Source organism: Monodelphis domestica, chromosome 3 (assembly GCF_027887165.1).
Source record: "Monodelphis domestica isolate mMonDom1 chromosome 3, mMonDom1.pri, whole genome shotgun sequence".
Lineage (NCBI taxonomy): Eukaryota > Metazoa > Chordata > Mammalia > Didelphimorphia > Didelphidae > Monodelphis > Monodelphis domestica.
Window position 1 is genome coordinate 506,703,146 of NC_077229.1, and position 22,285 is coordinate 506,725,430.

General features: G+C 37.4%; 1 protein-coding gene and 1 pseudogene across 2 annotated transcripts in view; one reads left to right on the forward strand and one right to left on the reverse strand.

Annotated features, from left to right (window-relative positions):
• ERCC8 (ERCC excision repair 8, CSA ubiquitin ligase complex subunit) overlaps positions 1–12,505 on the forward strand; it is a 76,927-nt gene extending 64,422 nt beyond the window's left edge. For both annotated transcript variants that reach the window (XM_001381251.3, XM_007486372.2), the window contains one exon: positions 12,315–12,505. In XM_001381251.3, the coding sequence (XP_001381288.1) occupies positions 12,315–12,377 (63 nt within the window). In that variant the 3' untranslated portion in view covers positions 12,378–12,505. The remainder of the gene's footprint in view (positions 1–12,314) is intronic.
• Positions 12,506–19,456: 6,951 nt separating this feature from the next.
• On the reverse strand, positions 19,457–20,682 carry LOC100032215 (dual specificity mitogen-activated protein kinase kinase 4-like; annotated as a pseudogene).
• Positions 20,683–22,285: the final 1,603 nt, after the last annotated feature.

Sequence of the window (22,285 nt, forward strand, 5' to 3'; positions counted from 1 at the left end):
TTGAAACCCTTTTAACAAATACATTTTTTCAGGCATAAAAATTGGCCATTTAAAAATCCATATCTCATTCCTCTCTCTGTTTAATCACTTCTCTTCCAAGAAGTGAATAGCTTGTTTCATCATCAGTCTATACAGTAACTTCTCATCTTTAACCCTTTTAAATTTTGTGGATATAGACCTTTACTTTAACATATACCAATATACTGATTGTCCATATACCGAATCTTAATCTGATTCCCACATCATTTCCTCTCGAGACAGTTTTCATTTTTTATGTGTGATGTTGTTTAAACACATGCCCTTTCTATAACCTTTTGACATACTTCTGGAAGGAGGTATTCATTGAGAATCAAAGCACATATTTAGTAGGTTTGCAGGGTTGGAAGGAAATTCCATCAAATTCCAAAGTCGTGCTTTTACTTATATTATTCATAAATACTTTGTCGGTAATGTCGGTAAATGATCCAGGCTCTCATTAGCATTATTTCATTAATGATAATTTCATGTTGTCTTTGGAAGCACAATGAAACTAACTCTTCTAGCTTCTTTGGTTGGTTCTCTGAGAAACCCCATGAAACATCTTTCTCTTTAGTTACAAATTCCTTTTGTCTAAGAATCCTGTAACAATATTAAAATGATTCCATTTTTTCAATAGTATGTTTGTTAGTCAGCCATTATAGAAAATTATTGTTTAATCATTTCAGTCATGTCGATTTGTAACCCCTTTTGGGGTTTTCTTGGCAAATACCCTGAAATAGCTTGTCATTTCCTTCTCCAGCTTATTTTACAGATGAGTAAGCAGAGGCAAAGAGGGTTGAGTGACTTGCCTAGGGTCATGTAGTATGTCTGAAGTCAGATTTGAACTCAGGAAGATGAGTGTTCCAGACTTCAAGCCCAGGACTGCATCCTCTTTGCCACCTAGCTGTGTTTAGAATACCTGGAATTAGGGAGGAGGTAGTTAAACCAGGTCAGGGGATTGAGAGCCAGGTCCAGAGGTGGGAGGTCCTTGGTTCAAATCTGGCCTCAGACACTTCCTAGGTAGGTGGCCCTGGGCAAGTCACTTAACTCCCATTGCCTAGCCCTTACCACTCTTCTGCCTTGGAACTAATACACAGAAGTGATTCTAAGAGGGAAGGTGAGGGTTTTTAAAAATGTACAATTAAGTTCATCTTTCTAAAACTTGTCTAGCCAAAGGCTTAGCACCTACTATCCAATTTACTGATGGTGAGTGAACCTCTCCATAATTAGCAAGATTTGTTCATAGATGACAGACCTTCTCTGTTTATTCACTTAAAATGAAAACTAGAAAGTACACTTAAGTCAGAAAAAAGGCATCAATTTTGAATTATCTTTTTAAAAATCCAGGCTCCACATATTAATCTACAAAAGATTGTGTCAGTGTACTATGTTGAATAAGTTGGAAGATGTTGATAGATGCATGATAGAGTTTGCTTCCAATTTTCCTTATATTCATACAATTATTTGCTTTATAAATTACATTATCATTTTTATTGATTAACTAGAGTTTGGGGGCAGGAAGGTTAGATTACTAGAAAACTACTGAATATTTTCTTACCTCTTGAGCTTTGTTAAGATGGCTTCATCCTTAAATGGTTTCCAGTTCAGGTGCAATGCTTATTATTCAATCTCATTTCAATTAATGTCATGAGTCATTATAACAAATTATTTATAAAATCTAGTCCTAATGAGTTTTTCCTTCCTTTGTTAACTTTTGAATTATTAGAAATATCTGTCATTTTAGGGTAGTTAAAAAAAAACAACAACAACCTTACCTTCTGTCTTAGAATTAATACTAAGTTTCAGTTCCAAGGCAGAAGAGTGGGAAGAACTAGGCATTTGGAGTTAAATTGAAATCACATAGCTAGGAAGTGTCTAAGGTCCCATTTGAATCCTGAACCTTCAGTCTCCAGGCTGGCTCTCCATTCACTGAGTCGCCTAACTACCCTTCTAAATTCTATTTTATAAAAAGAACACTGGTCTGAATTAAGTCCTGAATTTTGGGATTCTACTTTAAGCTCTCCCACTAACCATATGACCTCAGGCAATTTACCTAGCTTCCCTGGACCTTCTTTTCCTCATCCATAAAATGTGACAAGTAGCCTAGATCACTGGACTCCAAATTTTGTTGATCATGAATCCATTTTAATTTTTAAAAATTATTATATATTCCTCATATGTTTATATTTATGAATTTTATACATCCACTACCATACTAGTAGATTGAAATGGAATTATGTGCCATGCATTATATACAGATAGAAAAATAAGATAGTCCTCATTCTTAAAGAACTCATCTTTAATTTGTGGGAGACAACGTATATGAGAGTCAGCTACAGGTCTGGTGGTCCTTTACAGTTCATCAACGGGTCAGGGAGCAGTGGTTGTAAGAATCCATGTCCATACCATAGCCAGGAGCCTAGAGTGGCTATGCCCACAATCACTGGGAAAGGCTGATCCTATTGGAATCTGAGCAGGAATCTATCTGGGGCTTTGGAAAAAGCAGTCCAGAGCTAGTCTGGGGCACTCTGCCCTCCAGAAACTAGAGTACTAATAATTATGTATATCATAAAACTTAAAAAGAAATAGAAATTTTGAAAGAATGAGATCAAGAACAGCTAAGTGACTCAGTGAATTGAGAGCCAAACCTAAAAATAGGAGGTCCTGGGTTCAAATCTGACCTCAGACATTTCCGAGTTGAGTGACCCTGGGTGAATCCCTTAACTTCCATTGTCCAGCCCTTACCACACTTCTGCCTTGGAGTCAATAGATAGTATTGATTCTGAGACACAGGGTAAGGGTTAAAAATAATAACAATAGTGATATAAAGATGAAATAATATTTGATTCTGGAGTCACTAGAATTAGTTGAATAGGGGAATTACATGGTCAAAACTTTACTTTAGGAAATGCACTTTGGCAGCTGTGTGGAAAATGTGTTAGAAAAGAGAGTGGTGTAAGGTAAAGAGAACATTGGCCTGAACTGAGATGGTGGCTCTATGAGTCAAGAGAATAGAAGAGATATTGTGGAGACAGAAATGGCAAGATTTGGCAGCTAAACAACTATATCTAGCCAGATATAACGTGACAGTTGTAGATATATGGATGTTGTGAAACTGGTTATCTGAAAGATAAGTGCATAAGAAAAGAAATTAGGAAGAGTTTTGGGGGGAAAGATAATGTATTGAGATTTGTGATTAAATTATCACCTATCCAACCGATTTACATACTCTTATTTATATTTAAGTATATATTTTTCTAGATTGTAAAATACTTTATTACATAATCTTTTCATGGCACTATCAGAAGTAACAGAAAAAGTTATGCCCAGTTTCTAAAAAACACCCAGAAAATTATACATTTTATTTATATATTTCTATTAATAACACCCTGCCCCATAACCCTACCACCTAACTGAATCTTTTCTTTAAAGCTGAAAACTATTCTCTTCAGTAAGACGTAGGTACTTAAATAGTACTTTAAATACTTAAAAATACTTAGGTACTCTTAAATAGTAATGTGCTCTTATCTACTCAAAATATATTCGCCAGCCAGTCACTGCCCCAGAACCCCAAACCCAAATTTGAGTAGTGCTTTCCTAACTAACCACAATGTGATCTCAAGATTAGGAGTGATTTTCCCAATAGTACCTGCACAGCTGTGGCTGTGGGTGATGGGGTAGTATGTTGAGGTTAGAACCGCCCAAATGGGCTGATAACTGACTCCAAAGGAAAGCTGTTGGTAGCTTGCAAGACAGTGGGAAAGGATTAAATTGTGGAGTATGTGGGGATAAGGGTAGATGTTCAAGACAAGCCTAAAGATATCACAGGAAGAATGGATGACAGACTTATGTTGGATCCAGCCCCAAACAGCTTGTAACTCAGGGAGTTGTTAGATTTTCAGTGTGAACATTTATACCTCAGAAATCAGCAAATGCTAAATATAGACTTGATTAATTTGGTTTGCTGATTATTTAGACTTAAGAAATTGATAGGGAAAATATTAATGATCCAGTATGGGTGTGTATGCACGCACACACACACACATATTTGGCGAGCTAGTTGTTAAACATTTACCAACACATCCTGGTATGTGATCCGTATTTCCACTCTCAGACTAGTTCATTACACAGTCCCGGAGGTTAAGCCACAGCTCCTGCTTTGGAGATCACTGATCTTTAGGCCCTTCCAGCTTTCAAATTTGATAATACTAATGAATCTAGTTTCAGTGTCTTCTCTGTTTTTAAATTTTCTTTTCTCGATAGTGGTTCTAGTGCATGACTGTTATTACTTGATTCTTGATTAAATTTTAAAGTAAACTATAATGGCACATATAATATTTCTACCCTTTTGTATACTATTAAAGTTACTACATTGCTACAATATATTTATCTTGTGACTTGTTTCAATGTCAAGTTTAAATGTAATATAGACTCAAAGAATTACTAGAGTGATTTTCTGGTGATGAGGGAAAGTGATGACCTTAAAAAAGTCCAAAGATAAGCCTATTCCTATGAATAAGAATCCGTGTTACCAGAGGACAGCTGCCAATTTTGTTTTTGTTTTTCCCTTAGTTCTATCATATCTTTTTGGTGTGTTTTTTAAAGTTCCTATAACAAATTAAAAAGTAGAATCCAGTTCATTTCGACAGAAGTATACTCATTACCTGTTATCTTTAAGACACAGTGGTAGTTGTGAAGGAAGATACCAAGACAAAGTGCTTTCTTTCCCTCTAGGGAATTTATATTCTGGTGGTAGCTCCGTACTTACAGAGATAGGAATAGGACTAGGACCTGAAACTCCCTCTAATAATGCCAGCCAGCACCTTTACTGCAAATTGTAGTCTTAAGAGAGAAATCCCAAAGGCAGCGTTATTCAAGGGTGGTAGTTGGCACATCATTAGTGACACACCCCAAGGGTTATAACTGGGTTTGAATGAAAGTAAGACTCAAGCAGGCGAGATGCACTAAAAGAAGAGATGCCAAAGACCAGAGGTTATAATGATGCCACAGTAGCCGTAGTAAGACAATGAGAGAAGTAGATAGATCAGCAGTAGTTTAAAGGTAGTATCTATGGTACAGTGGGAAGAGCTCTGTACGTAGTCAGGAATGAGCTAGTTTCCAAATCATACCTTTGATACTTAATAGTTGTGTCACCATAAACAAATCACTTAACCGTTTTGACCATCAGTTTCCTTTTATATAAAATGGGGTAAGATCTATACTATTATAGCTACTTCAAGGACAGTTGTGAGGATCAAATAATACCATTTAAACAAACTACTCTTTCAAAGACAATTGTTAACAGTATTAGAGAATGGAATTTTCAAATTCAGGGCCTTGGAGGATGCTGCAGTATCACAAGATCTAAAGTGAGACAATGAAGATGTGCAGCTGAAGTGGAAAGAGTTGGTGAGATTATGGAAACTGAGGAGGTGAAGGGATTCTATGATCTAGATGTCCCAGGGGACTTTGACTCCAGATGGTGGTAGAGAATAAGGTCTTAAAGTCATTTAGGAAATTAATTAATAGAATGAGCTGGAGGCAGAAAAAGAAGAAAATATAGACAAATTACACAGATTTTTAAAAAATAATAATTTATTTTTCCTGTTACATATAAAAACAGTCTTAACATTATTTTTTATAAATTTTGAGTTCCAAATTCTTTCTTTCCCTCCCACCCTCCCTTACTCCCTGCCCCCTACTTCTCCCCCTCTCCCTGAGATGGTAAGCAATCTGATATAGATTTTACATGAAATTATACAAATTTCAAAGAAGAGAGGTGTAACAGATGAATAGTCTGATGCCCCTCATCTAGGGCTTATGAGTAAGGAGAAATGGGAGAATGAGTGGCCACCAGTGGTCAGGGTTACAAAAGATGTGGTATCCTCAGGAAAAATCTAGGTTTCACTTGTTTCAAGTAGATGGAAGAATTGTTGAAGAAAAGTTTGAGATGAAGGGAGAATTTGTTGACACTAGAATTCAGGTTCCAAAGGGTCCAATAAGCTGAGCTAAGAAGAGGGGTTAACCAGGTTGGAGTTGGACTTATAAAAAGAATGACTTAAGAGAAGATAACTTGTATTTTCAACGTAGTTTGTCTCTTGCTTAAATTACTGGAATCAAGGAGCCATCTTGATGAAAGGTAGACTGAAGACTTTTATGTAGGCAGTAGCACTTTTTAAAATTTAATTAGGTCTCATATTTAAGGTGAAATGTAAAATATTATGTAATGTGAAAATGAATCTGACTGAAATCTGTGGGATAAAATGTAAAAGAGAAAGGCCAGAAGTATGCATGCATATGAGTTTTTTCTTCCTGTCAGTAATCATCTGGCAATATGGCTTCAATAGTGGAAATCTCCAAGTCAAAGAGTTTGAACAGTTTAGGAACTTTTCTTGCATGGATATGCAAATTTGCTTTTCATAATAATTCAGCCAATTCACAGCCATACCAGCTATTAGTGAGCATGTGTTTCTTCTCATAGTCCCTCCAGCAGTGAGTTTCCTCATGTTTTGGTATCTTTGGTAGATAAATGGTCACAAGATTATAACTTCAATATTGTTTTAATTTGCATTTCTCTGATTATTAGCATGGTTTTGTTGTGGTGAAAAATCACCTTTTAAGATTGTTATAATATTAATTTATGGTCACCAAGGAATTTACTTATGAAATTCCTAAAATGAAACACTCAAGTCAGAATGGAGTTTATGTTGGTTTAATCATATTGGGAGTAAGGAAACAAGACAGGGAGTAAAGGAGAGAGGAGCAAAGAGAAAAGGGTTAACTCAACCTTCTGGCCGAGCCAGAGGGAGATTAGGCCCTAAGGCCAAGGTAGAAAGGAAAATCAGTCCTTGACTCACATGACCGATCTGAAGGAAAGCTATCTGCGGGCATCCTCTCTGCTCCAGTTCCTTGCACAAACTGGCCTCTAGTCCTGTCCACAGGAAGTGAGCGAATTCCATAGGCTATTCCCAACCTCACTTCCTATGCCTCACAAGTGCCAATGGTGGCTCAAGCTTGGCTTAGGACAGCCCAGGTGGGCAGTTAGTTATTGCTGATTTGTCATTGACTAGCACATGCCCGTGTGCACAATTTTGGGTGCTAGACCAAGCAAGATGGAGATTTTAAAATTCACAGTTTTACATTTTTTCAGGTTCTTTTCAATGCTTTCTTCATATCTTTTGAAGAGACTTTTTAAGACTAGTAAAGTTCCAGAGTATCCTCTCTTCCAAATTGAGTTGCCACTACCTTTAATGATGTGCTCTGAATGAATGCATGGTAATGAAATGTGATTTGTTTTTTCATTTATTCATTCCAAAAATATTTATGAAGGGCCAATGCCATTCAAGGACCATACCATCAGTCTCAAGTTATGATAACATCTGTTTTTCCTACTTTTTAAAATATAGTTTTGCTTACCAAAGATCATTTTACCAAATAATACTAATTTATTATCAAGGCACTGCTAAATTTCTGAATTAAGATCTAATGTCTAAAAGAGTAGAAGTGATAACACTTGACAACAGAGTTAATAATACAAATGATCATGGTTAGAAATAAATCTTCTTTAGTTAAATTAAGCTTTCCTTAGGGTGCGTTTAAAAATGAATATATTTCTACAAAGTAAAAATGAAGGAAAATTTGGTACAGAACAATGCTTGCTACTATCAAATATATTCATGCATTTAGATCCTAAATGAAAATAGCATTATTTAAGCAATCAAGATGGAAGAGGTTTTTTTGTGGTAATATATTGCCTATGTGGATGAGGCTATTGACTTAATATATTTCATGGCTAAATTTACAACTGAGATACTTGGCCATAGTACTGAGCCTGTGAATTGTTTTGTCTTGGCCTTATCCCAAATGAAGGGGAGGAAGAAAGCACATGTTGATGAATTTTCAAGTGGCTGGCCAAATGCCACATGACTACTTACAGATTTCAACACCTGTCTAATTTGGTTTATTATGGTTTGATCAGTTTTAGCATACAGCTGCCTCAAATGAGTGAATTTTCTACTTTGAAAAAACAAAATCTAGTCAAATAATTTAGGTTAACCATTTATTTTACATTATTATTTAATAAGTATATCCTACTGTGTTGGAACTACTGTACATATTAAATTCAAGTTATAACACAGTAGACCATGTTAAATAGCATAAGAATAGCTTGCCAAATGAAAACAATAAAAATAAATTAAAAGTAAATCTACTGTGACTTATGTATAAAAAGGATATTGGAAGAAAATTAAATTGCTTAATTTAGTAAAAAGCTGTGTGCCTCTGATAGTTTCTGTTTATTTCCCAGTTACACAATTATATCAGCACTTCTGAGAGTAAAACCCCTTTTCCAGTGCTTATTTGGAGACATTTCATTTATAACAGCAGCAGAAATAAAGTAAAACAAGCAAAGGATATAATGGGGGGGGCTGGGGGATAAAACAAGTCACACTTGACATCTTTCGGGTTTGGGTATGAAAACATAGTTTCCTTGTAAATTCTTCTGATTAGATTATTATAACTTTATGGTGACTCTTGTTGTCATATGCCATATCATGTTAATATAAATTACTGTGATATCCATTAGCAATTCTTACTTTGAAAGATTCCAGTGGGTATGGGCATTACAGTAAGAATATGGATGTCAGGTAGTTTATATATAAAGAAAAGTCTGTCTACCTAGGACTTCATTCTCAGCATTACATATAAATTACAAAACTGTTTAGATGTGTAGGAATTCGTACTATTAGTTGGCTCTTCCCACATTTAACAGCCCCAACATCTTACATGAATCATTAATCCAATCTTTTTGAGCTGTAGCTTTTCCTCCTAGGGTAAGAACAAAACCATTTCACCACCAAGGTAAGAAAGAACCATCCGCCTCCTTTGTCTGTTCAGCAACTTCAACAAACCTAAATTTCCACTTTAAAAAATTTAAGAAGATAGTAGATGGAAGAAGCTCTCAGTTCTCCAATGAATCTGTGGTCTCATACCTTTAAAAGTTCCCTCCCGTGATGCTGAGAGGAAGCCGACTGCGCTTCTTCATCCTCTGCAGTTCTTGTCCATTTTCTCCTCAAGTTGACCTATGGAGTCCAGCCCATGAAAGAAGCAGTAAATTAATTAAATTGAGTTCAGGTGTTGAGCAAATGCTCTTAGAAATTAGGGAAGCATATTAACAAATAAATATTGTTTAGCTTTATAGTGAAGGGGTAGTGTTTTTTTCAGGGGCATAGAATCATGAGGACTGAGATGGCTAACATTTCAATTTTGTAAATCAGGAAATTACCCTTTAAAATTGGAATGGTAAAGGATTTCTCTGGTCTTTAGGTCAAGATTGCATTAATGAATGCTCTGAACTAGAAAACTCACCTGAAAGACAATTACATATAGAATTATTTAACTACCTCATATCCATGTGCACCTTATCCCAAAGATGCAGACAGAGCTAAATGTTCTAGATGCTTTTGGTAATCATGCCCCTACGCTCTGAAAAACAACCAGTTCCTTGTGCTTTTTCAATTAGCAATTTACAAGTGAGACACAATACACAATCTCTGCCTTTTGGGAACTTATGGTCTCTGCAGACAATGGTCTTTACAGGCAAATCTTACATGGAGGTGTTGTGTGTGCATGTGTGTATGTGTGGGTGTGGGTGTGGTAGTAGGAGGGCAGGGGGACAAAGTAATTACATTTTGATGAAAAAGAAAAAACAAAGTTTCCATTGTCAAGGCTGATTCGTTTTAATCACACAAGTAAAGAGTACCTACATGAATAGCAGATTCTATTATCTTTTTTTGTTAACCTCTCAGACCTGCCAGAAATTAACAATTTTTTGAAGAGTTTATTAAAGGGGAATGAAAGGAGGCAAACAACATATAAAGGATCATAGATCTAGATTTAGAAGTAGTCTCAAAGGCCATCCTATCCCCTCAGTCAGGCAAATAAGGAAAACAAAGCCTTAGGAAATTAAGCAGCTTTCACATTGTTCCAAATAATAAGCATCAGAGATGGGATTTGAACCTAAAGCCTCTGACTTCAGAGTCAGTGTTCATTCCAAAGTCCCACGCCAAGCCCTAGACCTATTACATGTATATGTAGAATGCTTTTATGAATACATTATTATTAATAACTCACATTTAGGTAGTACTCTTCTACATGTTTTACAGTAAACTCTGGTTGAGGGCAATAATAAGCCAAAAGGAGCTGATTGTTTTGGTAGTCCTCAAATAGTTATGAAAGAGTTCTCATAAGGCCAAGATGAAGACTATTAAATAGGGGAGCTAGGTAGCACAGTGATTAAGCACTAGGCCTGGAATCAAGAGGACCTGACTTCAAATATAACTTTGGATACTTCTAAGCAGTATGACCCTGGGCAAGTCATTTAACTCCAGTGACCCAGCCTTTACTGCTCTTCTGTCTTATCTACTGATAACAGAGGGTAAGGCTTTTTTTTTAAAAAGACTGTAGGGGGTTAAGAAACTACAAACCCAAATTGTTATGAGACACAGTATCATATGATCAACATTTGTGAGAATTCAACAAAAGTGTTAACTGTTAATCATGAATTAGAGCATTCTCCTTGGGGGCGTGGAGGTAATATTGAACAAGACATTAAAGGCATTTAACAAAAGTGTAAAAAATCAGAAATGGAGAAGATGACCATGAACAGAGGGAGGAGAACCCAGATTATGTTTCAGAGCCAAGAGTCAGTCATCCAGTTGGCCAAAGTATAGCACATTTGGAAGGAAATAAGAAATAAAACTGGAAATGAAAGGTGACAATTGGTAGAAGGCATTGAGTGTTGTACAGAAGCATTTGAACTTCAGTTGGTGGGCAATGAGAACCTAACGATTTTTTTTTTTGAGCAATGGAGTCGCATAGAAAGATCTGGGTGTGTGGAAGATGTGTTGTTTTTCCGCTTTGTGAACATAGACTCAAGTTGGCGAAGCTAAGGCAGATGGACCTGTGAAATGCTTATTAAACTAGCTCAAGAATGTGATAATGAGGATTTATTCTCTCATGGTGGTATGTCAGAGGTTGATAACTCAGAGCCCATCTAAGATAAAGATCTGAGTGCCCTACCAAGAGGTTGATAGTTCAGAGTCTGTCTGAGAAGGGGTCCAAGTGCCCTCTCCCTCACCTTCTTTAGGCTTCTTATAACAAGACATGTTGTTGCTGACTATTCCATGAACCTGGATGGCATTTGGAATCATTATCTTACCCCAGGTATATCTACAATTCTTGTTACATCTTCCCAAGGACTTTTCACAGATGATTGCTTTCACTTTCTGTGATCTGTACCTTTAAAAGATGTAACTACCTTCCATTAAATGTACTCATTTGCCACCAGTGGTGAGACTCTTCTGACCTCACACTGCGTCTTTTGATTCTTATCTTCTCCCCTCGCCCTTTCCTGGGGAACTCTGGTCCTAGTCCTTCCCCACAGAGGTGCACTCACAGTGGTAATCCTGGAAATAGTGATGACAGATCTAGACTATTTCCACATAAACCTTGTCCTTCCTATTTGTCTAGAGAGGCTATAGAGAGGGGAGATTTTTTTAAAAATTGGATCTTAGGATCACAAATCTAGTAATGGAAGAAATCTCAAAGCCTCTCTTACCCCAATTCCATTTTATTGACATGGAAACTGGAACCCGCCCAAGGGTGTTAAGTGATTTTTCCAAGATCACTTAAACAATGTGAGAGGGTCAGATTTTAACTCAAATCCTCTGACTCCAAACTTTATTATTTTTGTGGTTCCCTGCTATTGGTTTTTTTTGTGTGTTTTGTTTTATTTTATTTAGTTATTTACTTATTTTACCAAAAACAGTATTGCCTAGCTTGACTGCAGTTTTATTAACCTGATGAAGCAGCAAATTACTTCTGTCAATTTCCAAAGGTCAAATCTACTTTCAAACAGTGGGGATTCTCCCCCATGAAGGACAATTCAAAGACCCTAAAGACGATATTTCGAGCTGTAGCAGCATCATTGATATGAATGTACTTTTATTTGCCAAAGGGGTAACTTTGAAGGGGACCGTACTCACTTGGGTGTATAAGTTATTTTGTGTATATTTTTTAAAATCAGCTGCTTTTCTTGATGGTGTCATCTCTTTCATCTGTCACCTACTTAGTGTACAGTTCTCTTAACAGTTAAGCGTGTTTTTGAATTAAGGAATCTTTATCAACTTTATCTTTCATGTTAGAAGTTAAAATGTGCTCGTATTTTACTAACTACTTTCTTCTGATCATGTTAAATAAAGGGGAAAAATAAATGAGAACTTTCCTTTTCTTTTTAGGCTGAAACCCAGAAAAATCCAGCATTTGAAGATGCGTGGAGCAGCAGTGATGAAGAAGGATAAATTTAAGTCATTTGATGGGATAAAAGTGACAAAGTTCTCCATTGAGGAGAAACTGAAGATTTATGCAGTTTTTTATTATCTGGGCATTTTGTAAAGGCATAAGAATAAAGTACTAGTTATTGAAATTATACTTCTTTGCATTTGCACACTTTTCTTAAGAGAGTAGGAAGTGTACCTGATTTATAACCACAAAGCCTAGATTTACATCCTAGATATTTGCTACAAGTTAGCCATTTGACCTCACTGAACCTCAATGCTCTCCCCTAAAAAATAAGGACAGTTATACTTTACTCACTGTCTCACACAGATATTGTGAGGAAAGTGCTTTATAAATTCTGTGGTGATATAAAAACATGAAATATCATTATGTAGATATAACAACTATAGAATGCTGCTTGATTTGTCTCTGTTGTTGTTCAATCCGTCCTCATGACACCATTTGGTGTTTTCTTGGCAAAGATATTGGAGGGGTTTGCTATTTCCCTCTTCAGCTCATTTGACAGATGGAGAAACCAAGGCAAAAAGGCTTAAGTCACTTGCCCAAGATCACACAGCTACCTGTGTGTTTGATACTGGATTTGAACTCAGATCTTCCTAGCTCCAAGCCTGGTGTGCTATCCATTGTGCTACCTAGCTGCTGAATTGAGAGGACCTTGATTCAAATCTGGTTTCAGAAACTTTCTAAGATGGAAGGTTTATTTGTTTTTAATTTATTTTTTATTTAAGTAAAGCTAGAAAATTTTAATGCCTTTTCTAGTAGCAAAAATAATATGGATTATTGTTTGGTTTGGGTTTTTTGTTTATTTTGCAGAGGGTGAAGAAGCATTGCTAGCAAGTTTGATGACAATATGCTCATGCTATAGAGACCTTGTTGTCTCTGGAAGGTTCCAGTATGGGAGAAAAAGCATGGTCTACAGCCAACTAAATATAACACATTGAGTTTTCAGCCACCAATCAGGACAACTAAGCCCAGGGAAAATGCCAAATAATATTAGAGTCTACTCCAGTGCCTAACTATGACAAGAAAATTACCCTGAGTTCTCAAACATTCAGCCACTAGAATGCAATCTCTGATGGTTTTGAGCAAGTAGAAAAAATTCAAGTTTAAAACCACAATCACTCTAGCCTTGTTTCCTCTCCTGAACCATTTCAACATCATCAACTGCCCACTGGTCATTTCAAACTGTGACGCTCTCCAAAACACCTTCCCTCCACTGCATTCTGGAAGAGGTGCAAGGGAAAAAGCAAATAATAATTCTGTTTCAAGAACTGGGTTCTTCCTCTCTCCCTGGCTTTCTTCTTAACCACTAGAGAACACAGACTACTCATTTTGCTCTAGCTTTGTAAGGCCAGAAATGCTAGAGCTGATCCTTTATCAGTGAAAGGCTTCATTGCTGTTATTAAGTCATTTTTCAGTCTTGCCTTACTGCCCATGATCCAACATGGGGTTTTCTTGGCAAAGATAGTGGAGTGGTTTGCCATTTCCTTCACCTCATTTTATAGTTGAGGAACCTTGAAGCAAACCATGTTGTGACTTGGTCAAGGTCATATACCTACTCACACAATTGTATGAGACCAGATTTGAAATCTGGAAGATGAGTCTTTCTGACATCTGACCCAGCACCCTATTCACTAAACTACCTAGCTGTCCTAGTGAATGTCTATCCTGTAGTTCTTTCAAGTTTTCTGATGTGGAAGAGAGAGAAATTGGGAAATCATGCAAAAAGACAAGAGCAGCTGGAGCTGATGACCTGTCATTCAAACAAGAGTATTCTGATTTGGAATCTGACCAAGAGAAGCAGTTGGAGGCAAACAACTGATGGCTGGAACTTTTGGGCTTGTAAGAGGGAGAAGGGTGTTTTTCTCTTGACTTTGGAGACTGAAGAAAGGAAGGTGGTCTTTCACTTTGAAATGAAAGAAGAAAAAAGGGCAAAAGTCCAGATCTCTCTCTATCTGATTTGCTCTGTTGTGATAGTGACTGAACTTCCAGATCTATCAGTAATTTCTCCTAACTGAAATATTCCACCATCCTCCAACCTAAGACTCATTGTAGTATTAGCAAAATCCCCAACCCTCTTACCTCCATTTCTTATCCTTTCCTGTCTTCCCCAAATAAACCCCTTACTTAAGATAAAGAAGAGGAAAGAGTATTTCATTTGAGACATCATAAATTCACCCTGAGTTGATTTAGAAGAAGAAGAGAGAAGAAGAAGAAGGAAGGGAGTGGGGAGGAAAAGGGAGGCTGAAGAGAGGGAGGAAAAGGGAGGAAGGGAGGAAGGAGTAGGTAACAGCCTGATCTTTAGTTATCCAGTACCGATCAAAATAGTCCCTTATTACAATTTAGCACCCAGACTGACTGAATTCACAATTCCTAAAGGCAAAGATGTTTAAGATGAGAAACTTCTTTAAAGGAGTAAAAATACGCAAATACTCCTTTATACCTCCTTTGCACTACCTACATGTAATATGAAAGGAGTAAACCCTTTAAAAAGTACAAATGGGTCACTTCAGAGATTGAGGAGTGCATGATCATCAATTGCCATGGCACATATAAATATGCTGTAAGAAATGATGATATCACCAGTGAGAGAAACCATGGAAGACTTGTTTACATTGATGCAGAGGGAAATAATCAGGACCAGGAGTACAAATCTATTTCCATGTTATTCATATTTGCACTAGAGTGATCTTTTCACATCAAAACCCCTAATCACATCCCCATTACACTACATGGTTGATCATATATTTTCCTAATGCATTTCTGGTTCCAAAGTTCTTTCTCTGGATTTGGAGAGCGTTCTTTCTCACAAGTTCCTCTGGGTTGTCCTGGGTCATTGCTTTGCTACTGATAAAAAAAGTCCATTAGACTTGATTGTGCTATAACGTATCAGTCACTATGTATATTGTTCTCCTGGTTCTGTTCCTCTCACTCTGCATCAATTCCTGGAGGTTGCTCCAGTTCCCATGGAATTCCTCCACTTTATTATTCCTTTGAGTACAATAGTATTCCATCACCAACATATACCACAATTTGCTCAGCCATTCCCCAATTGATGGGCATCCCCTCATTTTCCAATTTTTGGCCACCACAAAGAGTGCAGCTATGAATATTCTTGTACAAGTCTTTTTGTCCATTATCTCTTTGGGGTACAAGCCCAGCAGTGCTATGGCTGGATCAAAGGGCAGGCATTCATTTAAAGCCCTTTGTGCATAGTTCCAAATTGCCCTCCAGAATGGTTGGACTAATTCACAACTCCACCAGCAATGTATTAATGTCCCAGTTTTGCCACATCCCCCCCAACATTTATCGCTTTCCTTTGCTGTCATATCGACCAGTCTGTTAGGTGTAAGGTGGTACCTCAGAGTTGTTTTAATTTGCATTTCTCTGCTCAAGAGAACACTTTTTAGAACACTTTTTCATGTGCTTATTGATAGCTTTGATTTCTTCATGTAAAAACTACCTATGCATGTCCCTTGACCATTTGTAGACTTGACTTAGTTCCTTATATATTTGGGCAATTAAACCTTTGTCAGAAAGTTTTGTTATAAAAATGTTCTCCTAGTTTGTTCCTTTCCTTCTAATTTTGGTTACATTGGTTTTGTTTGTACAAAACCTTTTTAATTTGATATAATTGTGACATTTTAAAAACAAACAACTCCGAAAGGCTTAGGGACTCTGACTAATCCTGATACTAGAAGGCTAATGATGAAGAATGCCCATTTACCTGACATAAAGGTAATGGACTATGACGAATTAGATACATTCTTTAATTTGGCCCATATGAGAATTTATTTTACTTTTCTATGCATATGTGCTGTAAAGGTTTTGGATGGGTTTTTTTCCTCCTGAATTGAGGGGTATGAGAGGGAGAAAACACACACACATATACATATATATTTGTTGATCAAATGTATATATATATGCATATATATATATATACTTTTTTAAAGATTATGTAATTTTTTTACACTTTTCAGAAGAGTTAAGTGTAACCACTTCTTTATACTTCCTTTCAAATGGCCAATTCCTGAGCCTTCCTCATCTGTAAAAAGACAGGGTTAGACTAATTAGCCCCTTAGGTCTTTTCCATGTAGTCTAGATCCATGATTCTATGATCCCTATATCTAGTAATTTCATCAGGTTGAATGGGGGAAATCAATGGATAAGATTCTACTAATAACCCCTTATTTCTACACTATAATGTAGGAAGTAATTAAAAAAAACTTCCAAGAACCCTTGAATAAAGACAATAAAGTGCTGATGAATTGCTTCCACAGATCACCTTCAGGAGGAAAAACTCAAGGCTTGAAATCCTCAGAAATGTAATGGCCATTTCACAATTTCAATAACAGATTCTGCAAACAATTTTTAAAAATGCCTTTGGCTATGAAAGTATTATTCTAATAATTTAGGACTACTCTACCACCTCAAGAAATTTGAAAAAAACAATGGAATTGGCCATTCCAAAAAAAAAAGAGGAAAAGAAATATAGTTGAAACTGGTCCTGCAAAGCTGAACTTAACCATGGGGGTGGGGGTGGGGGACTGAACAAAGAAGCATTTGTAGTATTCCTACAGTGGGAAAAAAAAGCAGAGATGACTGGGACATTTGATCTGCAAATACTCTGAACGTGACAAAAAATAAAAGCAAAACAGAGTTCTTATCAAGAAAAAAACTAAGCAATTAAATAAAATTTTAGATTTATAGTCAAATTTTTTTTAAATGGACTGAGGAAGGGAAAGGCCAAAAAAGGGAGTTAAGCTATTAAAGACTGACAAGAGCCAGAAGGCTTGTGGAAGAACTGACAACTGTAGGTTTGAACAAGTGAAAATTTTATTAGGCTGGAATCATAAAGCTCTTAGTACCCCCAATGTGCCACAGATAGCATACATGACAGCTGGGTATGTAGTGGGCTTACAACCCAAAGGAGAAGGTGAGTATTTTTTTTTTCATTATCACATCCTAGATTTATTACAACTGACCTGCAGGCAAAAAGGATAGAACTGTGATATAAACACTTCGATTCCATGATATATCTTAAATAGAGAAGTAATTCAAACCAGAATACAGGATAAAATATTCCAAAGCTCTGAGAAGCAGATATGTTACTAAGATCCATTTTACAGACAAATAAGGCAATATCCCTGCACATTAGCTTTTTGATCATTTTTATACATTTTTCTATAGTACAAGAAAAAAAATAACCAGAGCTCACAATGTACAGTTCTTACACTATTTTCACAGTCTGTGAACACTATACCCCTTCTTTTAAAAAATAGATACATTGTAATAAACTCCTTGCCCTTAATAGTTTATAATAATCTATGATTAATACACTAATAAATTGCCTCTTCTAAGATCATCCACATGAGAGAATGGTCAGAATAGCTCCAGACAGTCAGAATTGCTTTCATCTCCATTATTAGCAAAATAGCAAAGTGACCACGTGCTGAACCAGACAGGAAGAAGTTGACAACAGAGAAGAACACTCTTCTCAGTAGAGATGCAGGAAAGGGCAATGGCTATAATGAAGGAAGGCACACATCCTGTCCTTTCTCATGTCTCTAACAAGTACACATAATAACCAAAAAGGAAGAACCATTTTTAAATTGTGAAATTACAGGCATGTAACTTCCAATAGCACCATTCTTTCTTTATTGTTCCATTTTCTAATATTAATGTCCACCACAAGCCCTGGGAAAATAAGCAATTGCTGCCATCATTTAGTTCTGTAATGGTATATATCCCCTGTAGACTTGATCATGTCTAATACATACCCTATCATGCCTGTAACCATGCACAATAATTTTGCTACACGCAATATAAAGAGAAGGTACACAGTTGTCACCTAAAGAGAACCTGCCTGATAACTGTTAGCAAAAAGGCAGAAGACTTAAATGCCTTTCTGATACTTTCCATCCTTGAACTTTTCTCATCCATGAAGAATTCCAATTCTAGGAAGCCATTTCAAACCAGCTTCTGGCCCAATTTATCTCTAATTCTTTTATCACATTTATCCAGTGTGCCATATTTTCCAATTTCTATAATATTAAAATCTATCATATGACATATTGGGGACTAATGGTTATTTTTAGGGATTTTGAGCAAATAAAATTCACACAAGATACAAGGTTCAAATAGCAGATTAAGCAAATGATAACAAAGCAACCATAGACAGCATATTAAGTGAATATTTTAGGAACTGAAGCTCTGGAATAGAAGCAAATCTTGGGCTGTTTGTAGGAAACAAACTTCTACCTAATCAACCAAAGAAATTTGTTTCTTTTCTCTAGAACTGCATTTTGTTTGGAAAAGATCTGGAACAAAGGAGAGTCAGAAATGGAGTCTCACTCTAAGTTCCCTGGGAGAAAGCCTTGGGCTTTTTTTTTTCCAATTGTTCAACTTTGTCCTTTATACTATTTTCTCTTCTTTCAGAGTTCTGGGGGTCTGTGGTAGGTGGAACATCATTTTGGCAGCACACTGAATTCTAATAAATCAAAGATTCTTTGGGTCAGCACCTTCTCTGACAATTGGCAGGTTCCTGGATCTTCCCAATGAAGAAAGGTTATATTGGGAAAGGAGAAAAAGAACACATTCTGTCCTGTCTCAGGGTTTTAATGTTAGTCCCTTTCAATGCAACATTGTTTTGGGTAAAGACAGTCATTCTAATTTATATATTTCATAAACAGGAAATTCAGTTGAGCACACTATTCCCAGAACATACACGTTGACTGGAAAGCAACAGAACATCAAATCAGTAAACTATTGCACTTAGTGAAGAAAGTAAATTCCTCTTTTGTTGTCCAACTTCAGAAGGCGCTATGTCTCAATGGCCACCTTGTCAGTTCTTCTCATTCAATCCTACACCTCTACATTCACATATGGCACTTCTATGTTGCCTCCTTCTTAAAACATGGGGGAATTTGAGAACACCATTCTAGTAGCTGCATCTCCAAGTTTTGAGTCTATAAATGAATTTAAAATGCAATCCAATCACCGTCAATAAATCAATTATATTGGCTTCCATATATCATGAATCTGTTCATCACAAAAGGGAAGGATGAGGTCTCTCTGACCAGCACTAACACTGTGTGATCAATCAGGTATTATAGGGATGCACTTTCTATGTGACAAGAGTATACAGACACGATGGAAATGAACACCAAACTTATTGCACATGGTGTCTGGGCAAGCATTAAAAACACTGTGATGAATGAAAAGTCTTTACATCTTGCTTCCTCTCAGCCCTTTTCCTAGAGTTTGACGTAGCAGCAATATCAATCAACATACATGGGAGAGGTGGGAGTTGCTGGCATTTGATCCAGGATTTTACAAAGGTAGCATGCAACCTCCACTGTGCGTTCTTCATACATCAAAATAAAGGGATGTTTCAGAAGTTCTTTATACTTTGGCCTTTTGGATTCATCCTTTGTAAGGCAGTGTGATCCCCAGACTCCATACATCAGAACGGACATCGTATCCTTGCCTCGATGCACTTGGGTCTATCCTTTCAGGTGCCATGTATGGCCTGCACCCAGCATCTCTTGTTTTGGCAATGGAGTCCACAAGTTGTCCACTAATACCAAAATCACAACGTTTAATATTGCCACTTCTATCCAGAAGAATATTAGAAGGTTTGATGTCTCTGTGAATAATTTTCAAGTTTTCTTTTAAGTGGTTTAGTGCTTTCGCAGTTGCTAACGTGATTTTGACTAAAATTTCTTCTGGAATAACATCATCTAATACACTATATACATATTTGTAAAACTTGTCAAACGAGGTAGACATGAGTTCCATACAGATTCAACAGTCACCCTCTCTGAAGAGTGCTCCATAAAACTGAACAATATACGGGCAATCACTACTCCGCATCACCACATCCAAGTCCATAAGTAGCTGTTTTTGCTCTTTTTCATCCACTGTAGACCGAATTCTTTTAACTGCCAATATTTTCCCACTTGGTTTGTGGACCATTTTGTTGACAGAACCATAAGCTTCTCGTCCAATTTCTCCAAGGTCTTTCAAGTCCTCTGCAGTGAAATCCCAGTGCTGTTCAGGGGAGATCTTCAGTTTTCCTGATGATTCAATGCTGTGTGTTCTCAGTCTCTCTATGTGTGGGTTTTGGACTCCTGAAGGATTCAGGGTAAACCATGCAGTAGATTTGAAAGGTGGATTTGCAAAATTCAGCTTCAATGCTTTGCGTTTACCCTGCATGCTGCTGATGGCCGTGTGGCCTGGCCAGGGGGGCCCTAGGGTGCTAGGAGAGCCGCTCCTGCTACCACCGATTGGGCTTGGAGCCGCCATTGTAGTCGGTGAGGAGTGGAGCGTCGCCGTGGCGGCTGCAATGCAGCTAGCTTGGCCTCTCTCCTCCAGCGAGGGGCTAGTAGAGAAGATGAGTATTAAGAATGAAACCTTACATGAAATTTCAGTTACTAGGAAGGATATGTGGGCTCAGGGGCAAGTCTCCCTAACAGTTGAGAAACTCGTTTGGGTAAGGGTATTGTGGGAGCCTTGCATAAGTGTGCCTCAGGGAACTCAGGTAAAAAACAACACAGATGATTTGATTTTATGGAGTTCTCTTCCTCCTTACTGGGCTTGAAAGCTTGACTCCAAAAGACAGCAAAGTGTCTTGAATTAGATGTTGGGAAGGAAGAAGAATTAATATTATAGTGACTAAATCCTATAGTTCTTTGTGAGTGACTCAATATCTTTTTTGAGGATGAGGAAGAACTAATTAGTGAGAAGTCACTCAAGTGGGGAAATGTGAAGCCAAAGCTCAAGGCTGTGGGAAAGCAATGGATAAAAGGGACTAGGGAAGAAAATTGGGAGTTAGGTTTCATCCTAGAAAGGGAAATGAAAGGATGCTATTTTTAAAACCTTGCTAGTAGAGAAGAGGGTAGGGACACCTTTTAATGGACTTTGGGAAGAATAGACTAGTTAGGAGTTTGCCTTCCAGAATAGTTATGTTTCCAAGAACTGTATCCCACTAGGTCTGAGGTGACAAGGCAGTAGTCAGGCTGGTAAAGAGGACATAAAACCAAAGGTGAGATTCCCTAGGCTTAGGAAAAGCAAGTGATCATGGTAAAGGAAAGGGGTAAAACTGGACCTCAACTGGTGATCCCTGCCCTACTCTTGTAAGCGGAAGGTCCGAATTCAATCCTCAAAAGGAGGGTGTGATAAAAGTGGGAGAGGCTTCTTGGAACAAGAAGAGTCACTTGGTTTGGGCTTGGCCCCACCTGATGGTGATTGTCTTTTACCTTGGGGTCCATTATTCAGTCTGAAACTGCTAGCCTGGGATTCCCTTCAGGGTGGATTCTCACAGGAATGGGGTCTCCAATTTACAAGCTAGTTCTAAAACTTGGGTTACAAGTTTAGGGTTTCTAGATTCCATGTTGACAAGATATTTCCTAGCTATATGACCCAGATAAGTCACTTAACCCCCATTGCCTAGCCTTTACCACTCTTCTGCCTTGAAACCAATACTTGGCATTGATTCCGAGCCAGAAGGTGAGGGTTTCAAAAAATATTAGAAGCACCAAAAGCAAAAATTAAATTCTTCCACAAGAGGAGGAGTGAAATCTACAAATGTAATAATAGAAATGTGTTAACTGGGAAAAAACACAGAACTATTAAATAGTCAAAATCACTCTTTAATCAAGGGCAAAAGGGGTTCAGCACTAGTAGGTCTCGACACAGAGCTGCGCACCACACAGGACTGCACAGAGTCCAAGGATTGAACTCTGGCTGCTCTGGTCACTGACCCCTGGGAGTGTCACCATGCTAGACGACAACTCCAGGGAACAAAAGAATTTGGGGGACCTCTATACCATTTGGGGAGTCCAGGGGCAGGGAAGGATGATTGACATCACTGTAGCTACAAGGAAAATGGGAGTGTTCAAACTACATT